The sequence below is a fragment of the Melanotaenia boesemani genome, chromosome 15 (assembly GCF_017639745.1).
Source record: "Melanotaenia boesemani isolate fMelBoe1 chromosome 15, fMelBoe1.pri, whole genome shotgun sequence".
Taxonomy (NCBI): Eukaryota; Metazoa; Chordata; class Actinopteri; order Atheriniformes; family Melanotaeniidae; genus Melanotaenia; species Melanotaenia boesemani.
This window is the reverse complement of record NC_055696.1, coordinates 15,195,172-15,213,912: the sequence shown is the minus strand read 5'-3', so window position 1 is coordinate 15,213,912 and position 18,741 is coordinate 15,195,172. Positions and strand designations below refer to the sequence as shown.

The window sequence follows — 18,741 nt, the reverse complement described above, 5'->3', positions numbered from 1 at the left end:
CTGCTGAACAGGATTGGGAAAGAATGCTGCCATTAAAAACATTCCTGCCTATGGTGACACTGCTGCACAGAGGATGATGGTTGTTGTGTAGGATGAATAGCAGTTTATCCAGGTTTTTCTCTTCCACTGTCACCAGTGAGTCTAACTCACCATATGCTGCGAGGCAGCCCCACACGCTGCAATCGATTTAGTCTTGTTGTGTCCCTCTTTATACTGTTTCCTACCTAGTAGACCACTGCTAGTCACCAGTGACTGGTAGAAAATCAGTAGTAGCATTTCACATAATGTTAAAGGGACCCTAGTCTTCATTTCATTTCAAGAACACTTCTGTGATTATATTTACATAATTTTCTTGACATATGACTGTCATTGGGAGATGGCCCTTCGCTCCAAAACAACTCAATGGGGTCACTTATATGTGCTGGCAATACTGACATGATTGTTTAGAGAAATGTTCAGCAACTCCATCTCCAGTAGCGTGTCAAAACTTGTCTATTAATATGAGAATAAAAAAGTCCTAACCATTATGGTCTTTAAACCCTAACCAAATATTTGTGACTCTTGAGCATAGAAACTATGTTAATGAGTAAACTCAGCCAGAACATAAGAAAAGTGTTTTGTCTGTTGATGTATCTGATGTATCACTTGCATCCTTTGCTTCAAACCAATGTGTTACGTGTCTTTCAGCTCTCATTCCTTTTCATAAAATTTTGGACGTCCTTAAAGGAAAATAGTGGTTGCTTTAATATGAATACTCATGCTTTTTATTCAGAACAGTTCAGAGGAACCATCTATAAGTTGTATTTCAGGGTATGACCATATGCTCTGTTTGCTTTGATTAAAGAGCTGCCGCTTATTGCAGGAGTTACTTTTAATGGAAAAGTTGTACTATGTTAAAATACCTTTACGTAAATAAAGTCTTAAACCATTTCTTCTAAAAACAATCAGTTATCAGTCTAAGGGCTGAAATGCTTCTTATCAGCTCCCACAAACATGCTTTAGGTTTCCACACCCACAGGGGAGCAGTTTAAAATATGAAACAGCTTGACACATCGATGCTTTGGTTATAATTTTCCTGTTGGTTTGCTCTGAGAAGCAAAATAGCTCCTAACCTTTTGAGAGGAAAGTACGTATCATCAAAGTGAATACTTAAATGAATGTACTTAAAGTCATCAGATAATATTGCAGTTGATGGTTTTGTACTCATCAGGGCGTAATTCTGGTACTTGTATGGATGAAATCAACAAAATTTATTTAATGTTTGCAGCCCATCAGTTGACAAAAGTAACGCGGTTCATCCGATAAAAGTATGTACTGTTCGTATAATGTGTCATCAGGGACATCAAAAAGGATTGCATTTATCCCTAAAAACACTTTTTCTCCTAAGCGTTCCTGTCTCTTGACAGATTGTTATATGAATGGACAGGCCATTTTCCAAAAGAATTGATTGGTCAGAAGGTGGCGCTTTTATACTTGTTGATTAAACAATTCAGCTTAGGTTAGCATAGCGAACCAGCGTCACAGAACCGAAAACCCAGGGTTAACCCTGAACGTATCTCGATAAAAGAAAATCCAGCTTGGTAGTACAGGCCTCTGCTGTCAATAATCTTTGTATTAGTTACTCTGTTACCTTTGTTAAAAGGTTTAATAATTTGTAATTCACAAAAACAGACTAAAGTTCCCACTTTAGTCTTACTTGTAATTTGAATTTTGTAATTAGAGCTCCTGTTAGATGGCTTGAACAACACACAGCAACACAAGCAGGCAACCCTTCGTTAAATAACAGTTTGAATCCAGAACTGCTCCTTTTTATGCTTTTGAGAATATTTTTTAACAATGCTTCACCTGCTTTAATGGACAGCCACCTCTGACACTAAAAGACCGCCTATTGTTTTCTTGTCACCAAAGTAGTAAGAACCATTACAAATAAAAAGGGAAATATGACATTATGCTAATTTTTGCTTTACTTGATCAAAGATTTAGTGGATTTGAATTATTTGTGGTTAAATATATTTTCTGTCTCACTGCATTGATGATGTATGAAAAAAAAAAAGAAAAAAAAAAAAAGAAGCCTCGATTATCATCTCATCCAACCCACACTGCTGTTTATTATTCACGCTGTAATGAATTATTGAGTGCTGTTCACAGAAGACTGTGCAGTCTGCAGCAACCCAAAAGAGGCTTTGGCTGTTTGTTTGCAAAAATAATGGGTCCTGTGCACACATACTACCTGTGTAATGGTCTCCTAACTACAAGACAGTGTTAGTTGTGTGTGGGTAATGATTTGCCGGCTGTGACTGAGTGCGATTAAGGTCAGCAGACAAGGGGTCTGTCTCTAAATTTGTTTTGCAGGACAACAACAATAACAGCAAAAAAACATATTAGGTTGTAAACATCAGACAGCATATATTCACAAATACACACTCGCATACATACATGCACACTCTCTCACACATTATATCGATGAGATCAGACTGCAGTCCAGCCCAGAGACACATTGTTTACTGCAAGATTAACCTGGCAAAAGCTTTAGTGAGATTAGTAGGCAGTGTGTGTCCTCCTAAATCAACAAAACTAATGCACCAACACAAGCCAATGGTTAAATCTGTACACTCCAGCCACACTATAGATTGAAAGTCTCGATCAGATCTCTCGAGTGTAATGATTCTCATTTGGACATGAACATACTCACGTTTGCTGGGGTGAGAAACAAGCAAATGGAGCAGATAATTATGAATGTCCATGAAATCAGAAGCTCATTTAGCGTGTTAAAAGTATTACAGGCAGACATTTAGGCACAGTGATCCCCTATAAGCACAAAGCTTCCTTATTCAGTATTCAGATGGTGGGATGAAAGCAGTGATGTATGTCATATTATGGCATGTTCTCATCTAAGAAGAAATGTCATTTATCTCTACTAATCCTATGTATATGTTAAATTGTATAATCTTAGGGCACTGCTTATTTTGGATTTGCTTGGCAGTTTTCATGTAATTTCTAATAACAAGCATCACTCTAGCATGCCATCTTCAAACATCACTCACCCTTTGGAGCAGCTCGTCTTCTTAACTTCACCCAACTTCGCCTCTCTGTTACGCATGGATGCACTAATGGCTCGGTTTTGTTTCTTTCTTCAGCAGGAGATTGTACAGTTGGAGAGACACGCCAGATTGCTCAGACAAACAAACCAAAAATAGGCTTAAAAACAGACAAAGTCAAAGAAAATATATGCATATGGAGTTAGTCAACCAATGAGCCAAAACTAAAGATCCTGAATAAATATTCTGTGTTTTCTTAAAGACAGATTGCTTTGCAAATCTAATCCTTTGCAAGTATGTTTTGGCTCATAGCTCAATACTTCCTGAAGGGCATAAGAGGGCTATGACTTGTTTGGATTGCCTTCACTGATCAGGTGGTTTGTGTTCTTGTTGTAACACTTAGAGCATCATAATGCTGTTAGCTAGACCACATGGGCCATCTGGGCATTTGTTCATACAGTGTCCAACATTCACTGTGTAATATATTATGTGACCAAATGACACATGATGCAGTCAGACTGGATGAATATTTGAAGGAATGAATACAAGAGGAATGGGTGCAACATGAGCAGAAAACAAGAAAAAATGGTTTCTAACACAGTGGCACATAGTACACAGAATTTTAAGAATGGGGAATAGGTAAACAAAAGTACCAGTAGATACCTGAACTGACTTTACACATTTGCTTTACATTGAAATTTACAGTCAGTATCACGTATGTATACTACAAGCATATTTTTTTCAGTTTGATCTGTTTTTTTCCTTAGATCACACTTTCCTGTTTTGTATCTGCAACCTCAAGCATTTGATCGTCATCCAGATGAGCGGATCACATATTTTGTATTTTCCTCTCAGGGATTTAAAGTGTAAAGGTGTTACGCTGAGAGCACAGCCTTCTGTCTCCCATAAACAATCTCTGGCTGGAGTATTACTGAGTCAAACACCACATCTGGAGCGGCAAAGCTGCCAGGGAAATGCTTTTCATTGTTGTCTCTTTCGCTAGGCTTAACTGCTCTCAGATTTTGTCTCACACGACAGTTTTATCGCTAATTAACCCTCCTCTCCCTCTCTTTCCTTCCCCATATGTACTCTACTGGCAGTTGAAGTGGAGTGTTTGGTAGGTGCTCTCTTCACTGCTTCCTCTTCTGTCTCATTCTGACTGTCCTCTGTTGTTGCCTCACTTCTACATTTTCTTTGGCCTGCAAGAGTGAGGTGTATCTGTTATTTGGCTCTGTTTATCTGTGAGGGTTGTTGCTTTCGATGCTCTGTCTTCATCCCTGGCTCTCTGTTTCGCTCCAAGTGCCTGAGGAGTAAAAATCAGCTGCAGCCAAAACATTTTTATTATCCTCCTTCTTACTGTTCGACTCCTCTCACTCTCTGACACACTTTGACTTAGTTTGTACTCTTTTTCTTCACCAGGGAGATGGATGCAGAGTTAAATATCAGCACACAAGATGCAACTATTGGCAGTTTGCCACTCTTACAGTAAACCTATTTCACATAACAAACCATGTGTTCAGCTGTCCATGAGATTGTGAAATGAGCTTCTCTTGGTTAGAACACAAAGGATGAAGGGGACTCGGAGTAACTTATAAGTGAGACTGGGTTTCTTGTTAGCTGTTATTCTGCCAATCTATATGAAAGGAGAAAAGCTGGTGGAAAAAAATGGCCTTTTGAGGAAACTTTGAGGTCTTTTGGGGCGGTTTTGAGGTTGTATGAGCTGAAAAAATATGATCTCCCCTTAACAGCAGAGGTAACTATGTCTTAAGTCAAGCTGGGTTGCTAGTTTGTTAGAACTGCCTGCTTAATTAATACTAAACAAACTGACCAAAGATTTATCTCATAAGACTTATTAATGCATTGAGTGCAGTTGATTTTAAACTGTGGCCTTGATGGACTTTTCCTGCCCACGTTCCCTAGGTGTTTTCAGGCCAAATGAGCTATTTAATCCCAGCATCATGTTATGTGTTTGCCTCAGGGTCTTCTCTCATATTTCCTTGCTTAGAATACCTTGACAACAAGCCAACCTTGCAATGCAAAAGACTAGTGAATGTTTGCCTCTAATATCACATCTCACATCTCAGACATGTGTCTTTAAAAGCAAGATCAGACACTCTAAAAAATATGTATGTGCTTGTCATGCTGCCCGGGTGTTATGCAACAGATGTTCCCAGCATTGATTTCTTGTTCAGTGACAAAATTCATGCATTCAAAGCAATGTTGCACAACCAGTGAAGAACTAAATGTTACATCATGAAACAAAGCATGCATGTATAGATTCTTTACATAAGTAAATGACTTTGGATTTGTTCAACATCTTATTTTAAGGGTTTAAAGCAGAGCTGTCAAACGACTGAAATTTTTAATCTGACAAATCACAGGATAGCTGTGGATTAACCATGACTAATCACATTTTAAAATATAAATACCTTGAGGTCTGCCGAAAACTAGGTGTTAAAGATGAAACTGCAGCCTCAACAAATACTTGCTTGTTGAGATGAAGGTGCTTCAGTGTAATGAAAACTCGTTTCTGCTCCTTCTGCAAATTATAGCATTTATATAGATTGTATTGTCTCCTTTTTTTTAAATTATTTTAAACCTCCTCTCTAAAGGGCCGTCATGTCTTTTTTGGATTCTTTCATCTTGCTCTAAATACAATTAGCCATTACGTTCGACATCTTCTTCTTCTTCTTCTTCTCTTGACGGTGGGCATGCAAGGATTTGGTGCAATACTGCAACCAACTGGTAAGGAGTTTGGACCAGAATGTCATATGTGAAGACTAAGTGGTTATTTGTGGGATATATTTCATGGTTCATCATGAGCATGCATTAATGCGTAAAAAAAAATAAATTCTTTAATTCCACAAATGCATTTCTTTGTATTAACACATTTATTCTGAGAGCTTTAGTTTAAAGGGAATATTTGCTGTAGCAGAGTATGCTAGAAATGTACAAATATGTTGATAAAGTCTTACGAACGATTTGAATAAAAAGTAAATAGCAACTTAAAAGGAAAAGCAAAAGAATGGGAGGAATATAATTCTTCAAAATAGAGTGGTCCTGAAAATAAGTCTCATGAATCCATCAACTCCAACCTCCTAATGTGGGTGTTTGCACTATGGAGACACTTCAACATTTTGCTTGTTGTGTCTAATATTGTTGCACCTGTTGAGTTATGGCCCAGGATAGTAATCATGCATGTCTCAAATGCAGCTGGCCTTGGCACAGAGATTGAAAAACCTACCCCTACTGTGATGAGAACAGGTTGGTTGATAGATTGGTCAGAAAGCAGTGAGCTTACCAGAGCTCTATAGCCTGCCTCCACATATCCCTGCCTGTGGCTATAGGTACTTGGCTGCATTAGCTGCTATTAGCATAACATACCCCAAACACCCAAATCTCTGGCCAAACAACCAGTGGTTGTTTAACATTGTGGGTTATGGCTTTGACTATGGCTCTTTTTACATTGAATTTTAAAGCTTTTCATGATCAAATATTTTAACACCAACCAAATCTTTATGCCATTTTCACTTATTTGGCATACTTAGGCACATAAAAGCTTAAAGTCGAAAAATGCAGAATTGCTTGTATGAGAATTCATTTAAAAATAAGAATATTTAATTTCTGAAAAAGACAAATAATCGACCTGTACATGACATATTTTTTCTCATCTAGTGCAAGTCCTATTTTAATAACAATAAATAAGAGAATATTTATGCAAATGTCCACATTCCCTCTCCTTCTATTGTTTTTTTCCATTCAGGTTTCTCTAAAGACTTGTTTTTCCATGTTTACTAGTCTACACCATGTTACTGTAAGCCACTTTCATTGAGAATAAGGTTGTTGACAGACTGCTGACAGTGGAGGTTAAGAGATGAAAAATACATGACTCAAAATCAGTAATGTGAGGCAATGTAAATTAATACCATGAATAAATAATGCAAAAATATGTGATGTTTAATTTAATGATGCCCCATTCATTTAATCATTTAGTCACTATACCATAAAAACTTTTATTCATTCAGTGCAGTAACATGCAGTTAAGTCAAACTATAGTTTGAACTGGCCATAAAACTGGACCTCTGTCCTTGTCCAGGCATACAAGCATGGAAGCAGAATTAAATTTTTCACTGAAATGTTTCAGACAGTGGTGGATCAAGGAAATTTTTACAGGGGTGGGGGCAAAGCAGTGGTAAGAGGTTGCAGCAGGGCACTTTTGGATGTAATCGGTGCAGAATAAACAATACATATCCTTAATATGTTATTTTATTTATATTAAAAAAATTCCTAAAATTAATGTAAAACAATTTGCTATTTTCATTGGTTTGGTGAAAAAAGACTTTATTTGGTATTTTGTTTTTCAATACTAAACAACAAGATTACTTAAATAGTCATCTTTGCATTTTAACATAAACAAATGAAGACTAAAGTAGGAACAGAAAGACATGGACCCTTGAAAAGTTGCTTTTCAGTCTGAATTTTCTGACATGTCTCTCCATCTGGAAAAATAAACAGGACACTATGAATGAGAGCAACTATACTGGGACAATTACTCTTTACTGTTTTTTTACAAAGGGATGCAAAAACAAGGTCTGGAGTAGATGTGCTGTGCCCAGGCCCATCTGAGTCTAGTTGAGCACATACAAGCAGGAGTTAATTAACCTTCACCCCAGTTTCTGGCTATGTTAGCCATAATTTGATCTGATTTTGTTCACATGCATTTTCACAGTTCAATATTAGCTGGAATAACACAATATTATCATTGTTTTGCAGTGCCATGTAAACATGCTGGCTGTTGAACTTAGTGGGTAATCACTGTTCATTTCAACTGTTTTTCAGGTGTAGTTGCAGTCAAGGTGATACCTTTTTACATGAGTGCACTTGATTAATCAGAAAGAATGCAAAAACATTTCAACTTTGATTATCATATTGAAAACACTGGGTGGCTCTGGAACAATTTACCCCTCTTTGTATTTTTCTTTTTTTCTGGTGAACAAATTCGTATTTCTGGGTTCAATTTTTCCATTTTGTTTTAAAAATGACTCATGTGACTTTCGGATTGCTTCTCTTTAAAAGACTATTTATTTGTCCTCTCTCTGCATTGATTAATTCCTTTCCTATTGCTAACAAAAATACTTCACATTATGAGTTTTAACTTAACTTTAAGCTTTAACTTTAATGAAATCATCAAACTTTGCCTGTCACATTAATTAAGTCAGTGCTCGGGGTTTATGTCAGTCATGTTTCAAGCCTTTCTGTTCATATTCACCCCATTTGCACTTTATATCTGTCTCCATGCTTGGGTGTGTTCATATGTCTGTTCATCCCTGCCAGACTCTGAATGACTGAAATGTAAGTTAGTGTCATTTAGATAATGAAATCAAAGCACTGTCTTCTAAACATCCAGAAAATGAGACAGGGATTTTTTTCACACATTTTTACACTACAGACAAACAGCAACACTCTCTCACTGTGATGCTGATGGTAAAACAGGAATCCATTATCAATATGGAGCAACCCAGAGAGAGTGAGTGATGTGGTGTGAGTGGATGGGGTGTTAATGTGAATGGATGCCTCTCATATATTGCACGTAGCTACCAGTCAACTGAAGTGATGACTTTGTGCATTCATGCTGAGCGGAGGGCTTCCTGTGATCAACTTGGTTATGGTGTGATGAATGTGAGTCACAACGACTTCATTTTGGGGGAAGCAAGGTGCTGGAGACCTATGGTGCAGGATATCATGACTCCATCTTTGAATAACAGTTTAGAGCAACTGAGTAGATGCAGGTTTCTGCTACAGGCAGTAGTTCAGTTGTTTCTCGGTTAAGTTCAGGTGACTGCGTGTCTCTGGAGAAACACTCAAAGAAATGCCAGGGTCTTCAAGTCCTTGTTCATTCCAACTTTGAAGAATTGAAGCCTTTCTCAAGAAGCACCACTAAATTACTCTCAGTTGGTTGTTAGGGTAGGAAAGCCCCATTAAATGCTTTATTCATACCCACTCATGTAATAGGTCCCAATTAAACACTAGACAGGATTTGCATGTGAAAGGAGAAATTATCTGTTAAAATTTGAAAAAACAAATGAGAAAAAGATTAATTAAATAAATATTGCTTAATTTATCCTTATATTCTTTTCTTGATTTTTGAATCTTTCTAAATTTTCACTGTGCTGTTTTGTCCAGACAGCCATTGCCTCTGTGGAAGCAGGGTTTTCACAGCCGTGGCTGCACCCTGTTTGACTTTGCACACAGTCACCCCTTAAGCAATGAATCCCCGGCAGAAAGTCAATGAGTCCTGTGCAGTCGTGCTGATGCATGCTTGAAAATGATCTAAGTGCAAGTGGTTGCTGCATCTTATTTGAAAGGGGCATGATGCTTACTAAGTGAGCTAGCAGCTTAGACTATTAACATATTACCATATCTACTTTTCACTATAGTGAAAAGTAGATAGTAAATGAGTAAATGAGTGAAGCAAAGTACATTTTTGCAGGGTTAAAGGAGACTTCAAGAAAGTGCTGAGAGACTGGATGGTGGATAGAGCTCAGTTATATATCTATAGATCCCCACTTTGACTGAGGGAGGGGTTGGTGAGTGATGCCAAAATTCCAAGAAACAGATGAATGGTTAATCAGGATCTGCAATGAGATTTTAAAAAAAGGGATTGTTATGCTTGTTTTACTTTCTTTGATTTTCTTTTTTCACTAAGACCAGCTTTTTTCAGGATTGCCTTGTTTTATCAGCTCTTGAGAGCAAACAGTCTTCTGTTGCTTTTGTCTAAAGAAATCCATCAGAGCAATAACTGTTTAAGTTGAAAACATTTCTCAAAGGCACCTCAGCTGTGGGAGAGCAAATTACTCATTCACTCATATCCCTTAGTTTGTTTTCCAACTGTCACAAATTTATCCAAGCTAGACCATAATCTCTGTCTCCCTTGGAAGTTTCCCATGTGTATCACCCATATTATATGCACCATAAATTGTAAGGTCATGTGCTATAAAAGAGGTGTGTGATCTAGTATTATCAAGTGATATTTCTACTCTGTGGGCTAGGTTTCACCATTGCTTCACTTGCTCCTGGATCATCAGATAAAGCGGCGCTCTGACAGGGAAGCCGTTAGCAGTCGTGGGCCTCGAGAGAATCCACAGCTCCCACTGCCAGCAAAATGGCATGCATACCATATACATACCCTTTTATGCCAACACACTGGCAGATCTTGAACATTTTACATGGGGGTGGTCAAACAAGGTGGCATCGGACAAACTCGATACAGTGAAAATCCCCAATATTTAAGTAGTCAACAAAAGATTCACAAAGTCAATTAAAATATTTACGATCATTATCCCTTCTAAGAAAACAAAGACAATATTTAGGCTTAAATAAAAAGAAAATACTCAATAAGTATAGAAAATTACTTAAATTACAGAACAGAACTGGACCATCTCTTTTAGTAAAGCTGAAGATGACAATTATTGTGCTGTGCAGCAACACATCTCACATATATCCACATCTAGTGCTTTTGCACACTCTTTCTTAATACTGAAAATAACTTAATTGCTCAATGATCAACGCTGCAGTATATATTTGCAATGGTGAGACAGTAATATAGAGCTTTGCTTCCCTTTGAAAAGATGTATCATCTCTTTTAGTGACTGATAAAAATCTAATAAAAAGCAGAGAAGCTATATTCATTTATTGGTTTGTTTTTGTTTATATATATATATATATATATATATATATATAAGTTTGGGGTCACTTTGCCATGGGATTCCATAGGGAAGTGACCCCAAACTTATATATATATATATATGTAGTGTATATAGTAATTCATGTGCATGCCAAGCATCCCGAAAAATTAAATTTAGTCAAAAATTTACTGTACAACATCTGACTGGAAACAACCGGATTAACTGAAGGGAAACTCACAAAGCTTGAAAATTACAGTATCATTTCATACACCACACACCATCACAAAGCCCCTAAAGGCAACTAAAATGTGTCTCTCCTTCTAACTCTCCGAGGACTTGCCACATGATCAGAAATCCAGCGAGACATTGTGAAAAGGCAAGATGAAAGAGCAAATTATCCCAATTTTCATCGGTGTTCATTTTGCGGCAGCCTGAGAAAAACCAAAAGAAACTCTGCTGTGTAGAACATCTTACAATAACATGACTGTAAGGTTTTCCCTAAAAATTTCTTACAGTGACATCCAGGATGGAGGCCTTTGAAGTTGTGATTGTTCTAATGAAATGTGTACCATGTCTTGTAGATTAAGATACCAATGCTGATGGCTTCGGGAAATGTCTGGTCTCAAATGGGATGCTCTATTGAATTCAGTTCATATATCTGCCAGCATGCTTCGGGGAATACAAACTTCACAGCATACAGTAGAAAATTAAATGTGCATGGATTATTCATCCTGATTTTGGAAATGCCCAGCTAGAAGAGCCCTGGATCTTTGTAAACAAAAAGAAGTAGGTTGTTAGAAACAGCTAGAGATGGAGATTTTAAATGTAATTTAAACTTTTTTTTATTCCTGTAGTATTAATTGTGATCATTTTACACACAAGTACCATGTTATGGATACACACCAGCTTGAAAAAAACATTTTCCTCAAGGTTATGTGTAATTTATGGAGATTACTAATTCAAGTAAATGGTTTTCTATATTAATATAGGGGTACTTGGAGAGGGCAGTCCTGCCTGAAGGCTACATATGTAATTTTGGAAACAAAATAATCACAGAGTTACTGGGCAAATCCAACTTTTACTAATTTCAGAGTGTCTCAGTGGTCAGATCACACAGGATTATGATTGTGCCTGATTATGGGTGAATATAAATTTGACTTGAAAACACATTACTTGTTTTCAAGTCAAATTTATGTACAACACACATTTAAAACAAGTAAATCAGACTAATCGCTTCACCTTTTCACCAGTTTCACAGATTTGTTTTAATGCAGTTTTGCATGCTTTTCTTTACAGCGCATTGTGTTCTGTGTTCATTCTATAATACTGGACTTATTTTTCTACGAAGGTTTGAACTTTGAGGGAGTTAAAACAAGAGAGAAAAGTGTGAAAATGTTAATGCTGGTCTAAGAAAAGTGTATTGGGTGTGTAGTTTTACAGCCTTAAAACATTTATAAAAATTGTAAAAAAATAAAGCTGACTACTTTGCGGATTTCGCCCATTGTGGGTTGTTTTTAGAAAGTAACTCCCGCAATTAATGAGGGACCACTGTACAGCAAAAACATATAAAAGACCAAATTTAAAGTTATAAAGTTACACTATTGACAAAGGTTCTTATAATGATTAAAAGCAAATGAATAAAAAGACCTGTACTTGAAACCAAGCAGATTTTGAGCCTGCCGCACTTATGTGGACAACTACAAAGGCTCAGCCATCTTAAAGCAAAGGTCATTTGTCCTGAGTGTCCATGTAGGCACACATGTTGGTTAGAGTGCTTTATGAGCCGAGAGCAAAACTTTAAAATCAAGTCTAAAACATACGGGGTTGCCAGTGAAAGGAAGGAAGCACCAGTGTGTCCATGACTGTGTAATGGGATGTTTGAGCTGTAAACACACTATATTAATATTAGGCTGACTTGTCTTGTAGATCATTTGGGAGAGTTTAGAAGACGATTGGAATAGAAAGTGTGGCCCTTGAAATAAAAACACTACAATTTATTAGGATGACTTTTGATGTAATTTTGATGAAATTGATGCATTTGAATTAATACTTAATACACTCCACTGAATCTCCACTGATCCATTACTTGACTTTGAGTGCTTGAAGTGCAGATCCTAAAACGTATCAATTCTTATTTTACTTATTCAAAATCATCCTTATTTGAAACAAATACCACCATAAAAACTATGAGAAAAGACATAAACTACTACAAAGTCAAAGTGGTTGTACATTTAAAGTAAACAAATACTGTTGCTCAACATGAACCATCTGCTGCAGGAGTTTCACAGCATGGTTTCCGGCTAGTCAATAAATCACACATCAAGATGAAAATGGCTTTGATCCATTTTAAAACCTAGTAAAAGAGCAACTTAATCCTAAAATATACAGTTGTAGTAAGGGTAAAATCAGATGTTTTCATGGGTGTGCTCTTATAATTCCTTTATCTTTTAACATAATTTTTTATGTGGAATTTGCAAAAGATTTAGTCAAGCTGTTTGCACTTCTAACTGGTTGGTAGTCATGTAATGTTTGCGTGAAACGTTTGGCTTAATTTGGTTTAATTCATGAATGTATGCTTAGTATATTTGCATCAAAGCCCACAATTACACAATCGAATCCCACCAGTGCACAAACTAGTATGCATGTACATAAATGATTTATGGTCCACCGGCCTTAAGCCTGGTGTCAAGTGTCTGAAAGGTAATGTTTGGTGAATGTTTGTTCAGAATGTAGGTTAGGTCAAAGGGTATGACTCAGACTTCTTCTGCAATTACTTGAGCATGTTGGTCTGTAGCTCAGTAAAAAAGGGCTTCAAAGTCCCTTAAATTGCTGTCTAGCCATGCTAGAAAAAAAAAAAAAAAAAAAAAAAAAACATTACGGGAGAAACTCAATCTCAAAGGTGCACTCTGTCATCATGCTTTTTGCAGGGCTGTCTCTCATGTCTTTTACTTTCTTTTTTTCTTTTTCAGATTAGCTTTGCTTCTTATCTTTTTATATTCTCAGGCTACAAATATAAATCTGACATGAACTTCCAGACAAATAAAAATATCTAACTCGTGGCTGCTGGCCGAGTAAATCATTGATCACAATCTGATCTGCCTTTCTTCTGCACTCTGCAGCAAAAAAAAAAAAAAAAAAAAATAATCAAAGAACTTGTCAAAGACATTTAGGGGTACATTTGGTCTGGAAAAAAGAAGTTCAATATCAATTTCCCAAAAATTGGCAGATGTCTCAGTAAAAGCTCTTGAGATCACTCCTATGGGGGCAGAGCTGACAGACATAGTCAGGTGAAATACAAGTGAAAGCTAAGCTCTACATTAACATCTGAACAACTGGAAGTATCATATTCCCTGATGTAGTTAATATATCATTTTATAATGTTATGTTTATTGACTCATTTGTTCATGATCCACACAAATGTGTTTCTAAAGGGAAAAAAATCTGAGCCTTATAAACAATGAAGTTGAGTGGAAGTTTAATTTTAACTGATCCAGCTGACTTTTCGTGTGTCCACCTATGAATTACTTAAGTAACAAATATTAGCAACATACACATGGTTACACCCAAAAGTCCAACATTTGTGGACTAACTTGAAAGAAATTATTAGCAAAATGTACAAAAAGTATTCATTAGTCCCCCAAATCACATCTGCAGGTAATTTACCGTTAATAAACTAGATGTAAATTGAATAAGATGAATATAAAAATAAGAACACATAAGCATAAAAGTAGGTTTTAATATTGCAACTGATGAGGTGATTTTGTACATTTTCATTCAGGTAACTTAATTTAATATATATTATATCAACTCATTGTATTTTACAAGGTTAATTTTTATTAGGTTCTCAGACTGACAATACAGTAGAGCAGCCATGCAGCATCTGTATACAGTATTTACATTACAGGGAAGGGACATTTATTTATAAAGCACATTTAGTAACCAAAGCCACCCAATGTGCTGTATGTTGTCAAAAGGAACAGACAAGAAAATACATACAGTGAGTTACAGGCAACAAACAAATGCCAGTGAAAAATATATTATTGTGACCATTGTGATCATCATCATCATTACTATCATCATCATAATCATAATCATCATCATCATCATCATCATCATCATCAGTGTTCATATTAAAAGAAAATAGATTACAGAAGAAATCCTAATTAAAAGCTGTGTGAAACCTTTTCAGACCCAAAGACACAAGCAGCAGCAGTCTGGATTAGTTGCAGTATTTTAGCAAATTTTTAGTGACGTGGAAAAAACACAGTTGTCTGTAAGCCTGTTGAAAACACATGATTGAATAGGTTTTTCTAAATCATGTGAGCCACCAGCCCCCTTATTATAGACACATTCTTCAAATCCAAAGTAACACAGATTGTTCTAGCTTGATCTGTTTTTTTTTTTTGTTTTTTTTTAATTATTGCTAAATGAAGCAGGGCACTGACCCTCTGAGGCCCTTCTTTGGTTTCAAACAAAATGATTTAAGATCAGTTTTGATTTAAATGAAAAAAAAAAAATTCTAGTACAACCATGTATTGATTTGACTAAGGCACACACTCAAGCTTTACCTGAGTCCCCTGGTGAGACAGTTATATAGAGCTGGGTGTCATCAGTATTAAATGTAACTTGGAATATGGAAATATATTTAAACTGCATTTATTTTACTATACAGGTGATCCATTGGAACATTTTAACGTCTTGTATTATGTCAACACTATGACTATGTGAAATCACCTGTTGGTTACACTGAGATTTTATGGATCTTTCAACTTGTTGCTTTACTACCAGCAAAGTTTTTGTCAAGTCTCATCTATTCATTCAGTTTTCTGCAGCTACTTTTAGGAAAACATCTGTGATAAACTCATTGTGATCTTCAGAATAATAAACCTATATAAAAATGAATCAAGTAATCAAAACAAGAAGAGCATAAGAATTTAGCCGCTTTAGAGCTTTTTCTTTAGGAGTGGGTAGAAAACAGTGGACCCTGGAACTACATCTCTCATTTAGAGACAACAACAGCTAATAGATCTAAAGTAATATGTTGAACAGCTTCACTCTGTTAACTTTATTAAACAATGACATGACAAGCATGGATCTCTACAGCACAGACATTCACATATGCATGTTGTGTTATGCATCCAAATATATGCATGCAGGGACTCTTAGTGCATTGCATAATACAATTTGAATGCTGTGAAGATAACCTAATAACGATGTAGCTAAAGCTCATGAATTTCTTTGACAATCCCACAGAACATTTACTTGGCTTCTTCACATAATGGAGAACTCTGGGCGGAGGTAATTTTACAGTTGCAGGCTATTAATTAATTAGAGGCTGTCCTCAGTGAAAAGGAGAGAGACACACAATGGCAGAGAGTGAAAGTAAGCTTTCTTTTATTTTTTTTTTTTCAAAGTAAAATGCCACTGATAGCCTTTGTGCCTGGAGGGTGAATCCTCTCTCTAGACTGAGTGAGGCTGTTGTCCTTTTATAATCAGCTATCCAGGAAATTAATCTTAATTTGCCTCCTCAGGCATGCTCTTTAAAGCAATATAATTTATATTCATGTCACCACCTCAGGGAGGGTTTCAGAACAACAAGTCACTGCTGAACAGCTTCACCAGAGCAATTGGAAGCTCTGTGTTTTACACAAAAGTATCTCACAGACCAGAAGATGCAAACTGTTTGATAAATGCCAACCGGTTGGGTGTCAATGTGGTCACAGAAAAGTTAAACCAAGTGATAATCTGTTAAGAAAAGTATGAGCAGAGTGGTGGAGAAAAGAAGATTCATGTTACTGAATTTCTTCCAGTTTTGACCAAGGCCAGTCACCTCTTTTTCTTGGATGACAGGAAAGTCTTTTTACATTAACTTGTCTTTGTCACAAAATCAAAATGAGAAAACATCAAAGAAAATGACTTGAAAGACTTGAGGTTTAATTTGATATGTAACACATCTTTGGATGTGTTTGTGTCAAACTTACAACCCAGAAGAAATAGTTGCAGTTGGATGTGGAATAATATATTGTGGGTGAATGAACTTTTCTATCCTTTGTTGGCCATGCTTTGTGAGGAATTGGCTGGACTAAAACAACGATGATGTCAGTGCTTTAACACTGAAAACAGTACAGATCAGAAAACACAGTATTTAGTTGTTTTTTGTCAGGTTGTGTGTTTTAATGTTTGGTTTTCTAAAATAGTACATTTTCTGTTTTGTTGTCGTACTTGGTAATATGTTCATATTTTCTATTTTGTTTTACACTAAAATGTTTCTTTGTTTCTTGGCGTATTTTTTTTTCTCTTAGTTTAAAATATCGATGTTTTGGTTTTGTTGTTATTCAACATATTTAACATCTCAGGGCCAACAAATACAAAGCAATACTCACTGTGAAAAGAAAGAGCATAATTATGATTCAAGGAAGAATCTATGTATTTCCAGTTAATGGAACTTTTAATATTTTGCTATGATAATCAAAGAAAGAAAGTAAGAAAGTTATATAGCTACTATGAATAATTTACATTTGCATGCGTGTGAATGTGTACATTAAAAAATAATTTTTCCATCTAAAGTGGAATGAGTCATTGTCGAAGGATCAAAGAGAAATGCATAAATAAACAGAAAGGGTAGAGTACAAGTCATTTTATTTATTAGTGTATGCTTACTAAACATTAACTCACATTTTTGTTTCTTGTCTGGTTTAAGCGAAACATGCCTGCACATAAAAAGAAGGCGGCAAACGCAGGTTCCCACAATAACTTCTGAATTGCTACTGTAGCTCCTTACATTTTCTATAATTCCCATATTATGAAATAGGTATCACAAATTTTGAATTTGCTTCTTGGAATTTTTGATTTGTTTAATAAAATCTTTGATCATCTTTTCTTAAGTAAAAGCGATCACAAGCCCATTGAAGGGTCTCTGTGTATCATGCTTATGGATCTCAAGTCAATATATGTCGTTGGATTACAACCTCTTTTAGGCCACTAGTAAATGTCTGGAGTATGTTGCCATGGTGAGTTGCCAGGGTGATTAACTGAAGTGGTTTTGAGGGGTTCAGAGTCCCATACTGATCGACAGGGATGCAGATTATGCAAAGCATTTCTCTGACAGTTCAGAGCTCTGTGGGATGCTGCCTCTAAGCAGATGTCAACTGAGCCAAAGGAGATTGGATGATAACACAAGTATTACTAAGCAAACCCAAACAATAGAAAAGTATGTTTAATCCCCACAGGGACAAGATACAGACATGTCCAGAATAAATTAATAAATTACCGAAAACATGTATGAACAGGTAAAACATAGAACAACTTCTATGGGAAAGTTCTGAACTAGTTAAGTAGGAAGAAAATAAGGGATAAGTCAGTTGAAGAGGATCTATGAAAGCGTGGAGCTGTTTGTGGTGAAAACATGGACTATAAACCATATTTGTCATTGTATGGGGAAACTGCGTGCTACGTCCAGAGATATGCCTAATTTACTATATACCAGAACAGGTTCATTCTGTCTTTGGATAGTGACGTATTCTTGTTGCGTTCACTAAAGTCTTTCTGGAGTTGTAAAAGTAAGTCTTGGTTTACATTACTGTGTTTCCTATTGTCTTTGTAGAGATTTTAATATGAAATATTTTATCATAAATAATATATTTGTATTAAAATTATAAATATGCATTAAAACAAACAAACAAACAAACAAAACCTTCTTCCCTCAGCCACCCCCCATCTCCCTTGGGTAGTGTGGGCGGCTGTTCATCTCGAGCTTGGGTCCTCTACCAGAAACCTGGGGCTTGAGGGTCCATCACAGTATCTTAGCTGTTCCTAGGCCTGTGCTCTTCTGGATGGAGATGTCTGATGTTTCTCCAGGTATCTGTAGGAGCCACTTCTCCAGTGTGGGGGACATGGACCCCAGTGATGCAATGACTACGGGTACAACTGTTATCTCCATGTTCCAGGCTTTTGCCAGCTCTTTCTTGAACCATCCATGTTCTCCATGTTCTAGTGTTCCTTTATCTTGATATTGCCAT

At 36.4% G+C, this 18,741-nt stretch overlaps 1 protein-coding gene across 2 annotated transcripts in view; it reads left to right on the top strand.

Annotated features, from left to right (window-relative positions):
- The window catches only part of kctd16b (potassium channel tetramerization domain containing 16b), a 95,626-nt gene that overhangs the window by 13,971 nt on the left and 62,914 nt on the right, over positions 1-18,741 (top strand). Inside the window, exon 2 of one of the 2 annotated variants that reach the window (XM_042009040.1) lies at positions 4,139-4,155. The exons of the other annotated variant lie outside the window; for it this stretch is intronic. Within the exon in view, the coding sequence (XP_041864974.1) occupies positions 4,139-4,155 (17 nt within the window). The remainder of the gene's footprint in view (positions 1-4,138; positions 4,156-18,741) is intronic. 2 annotated transcript variants of the gene reach the window in all.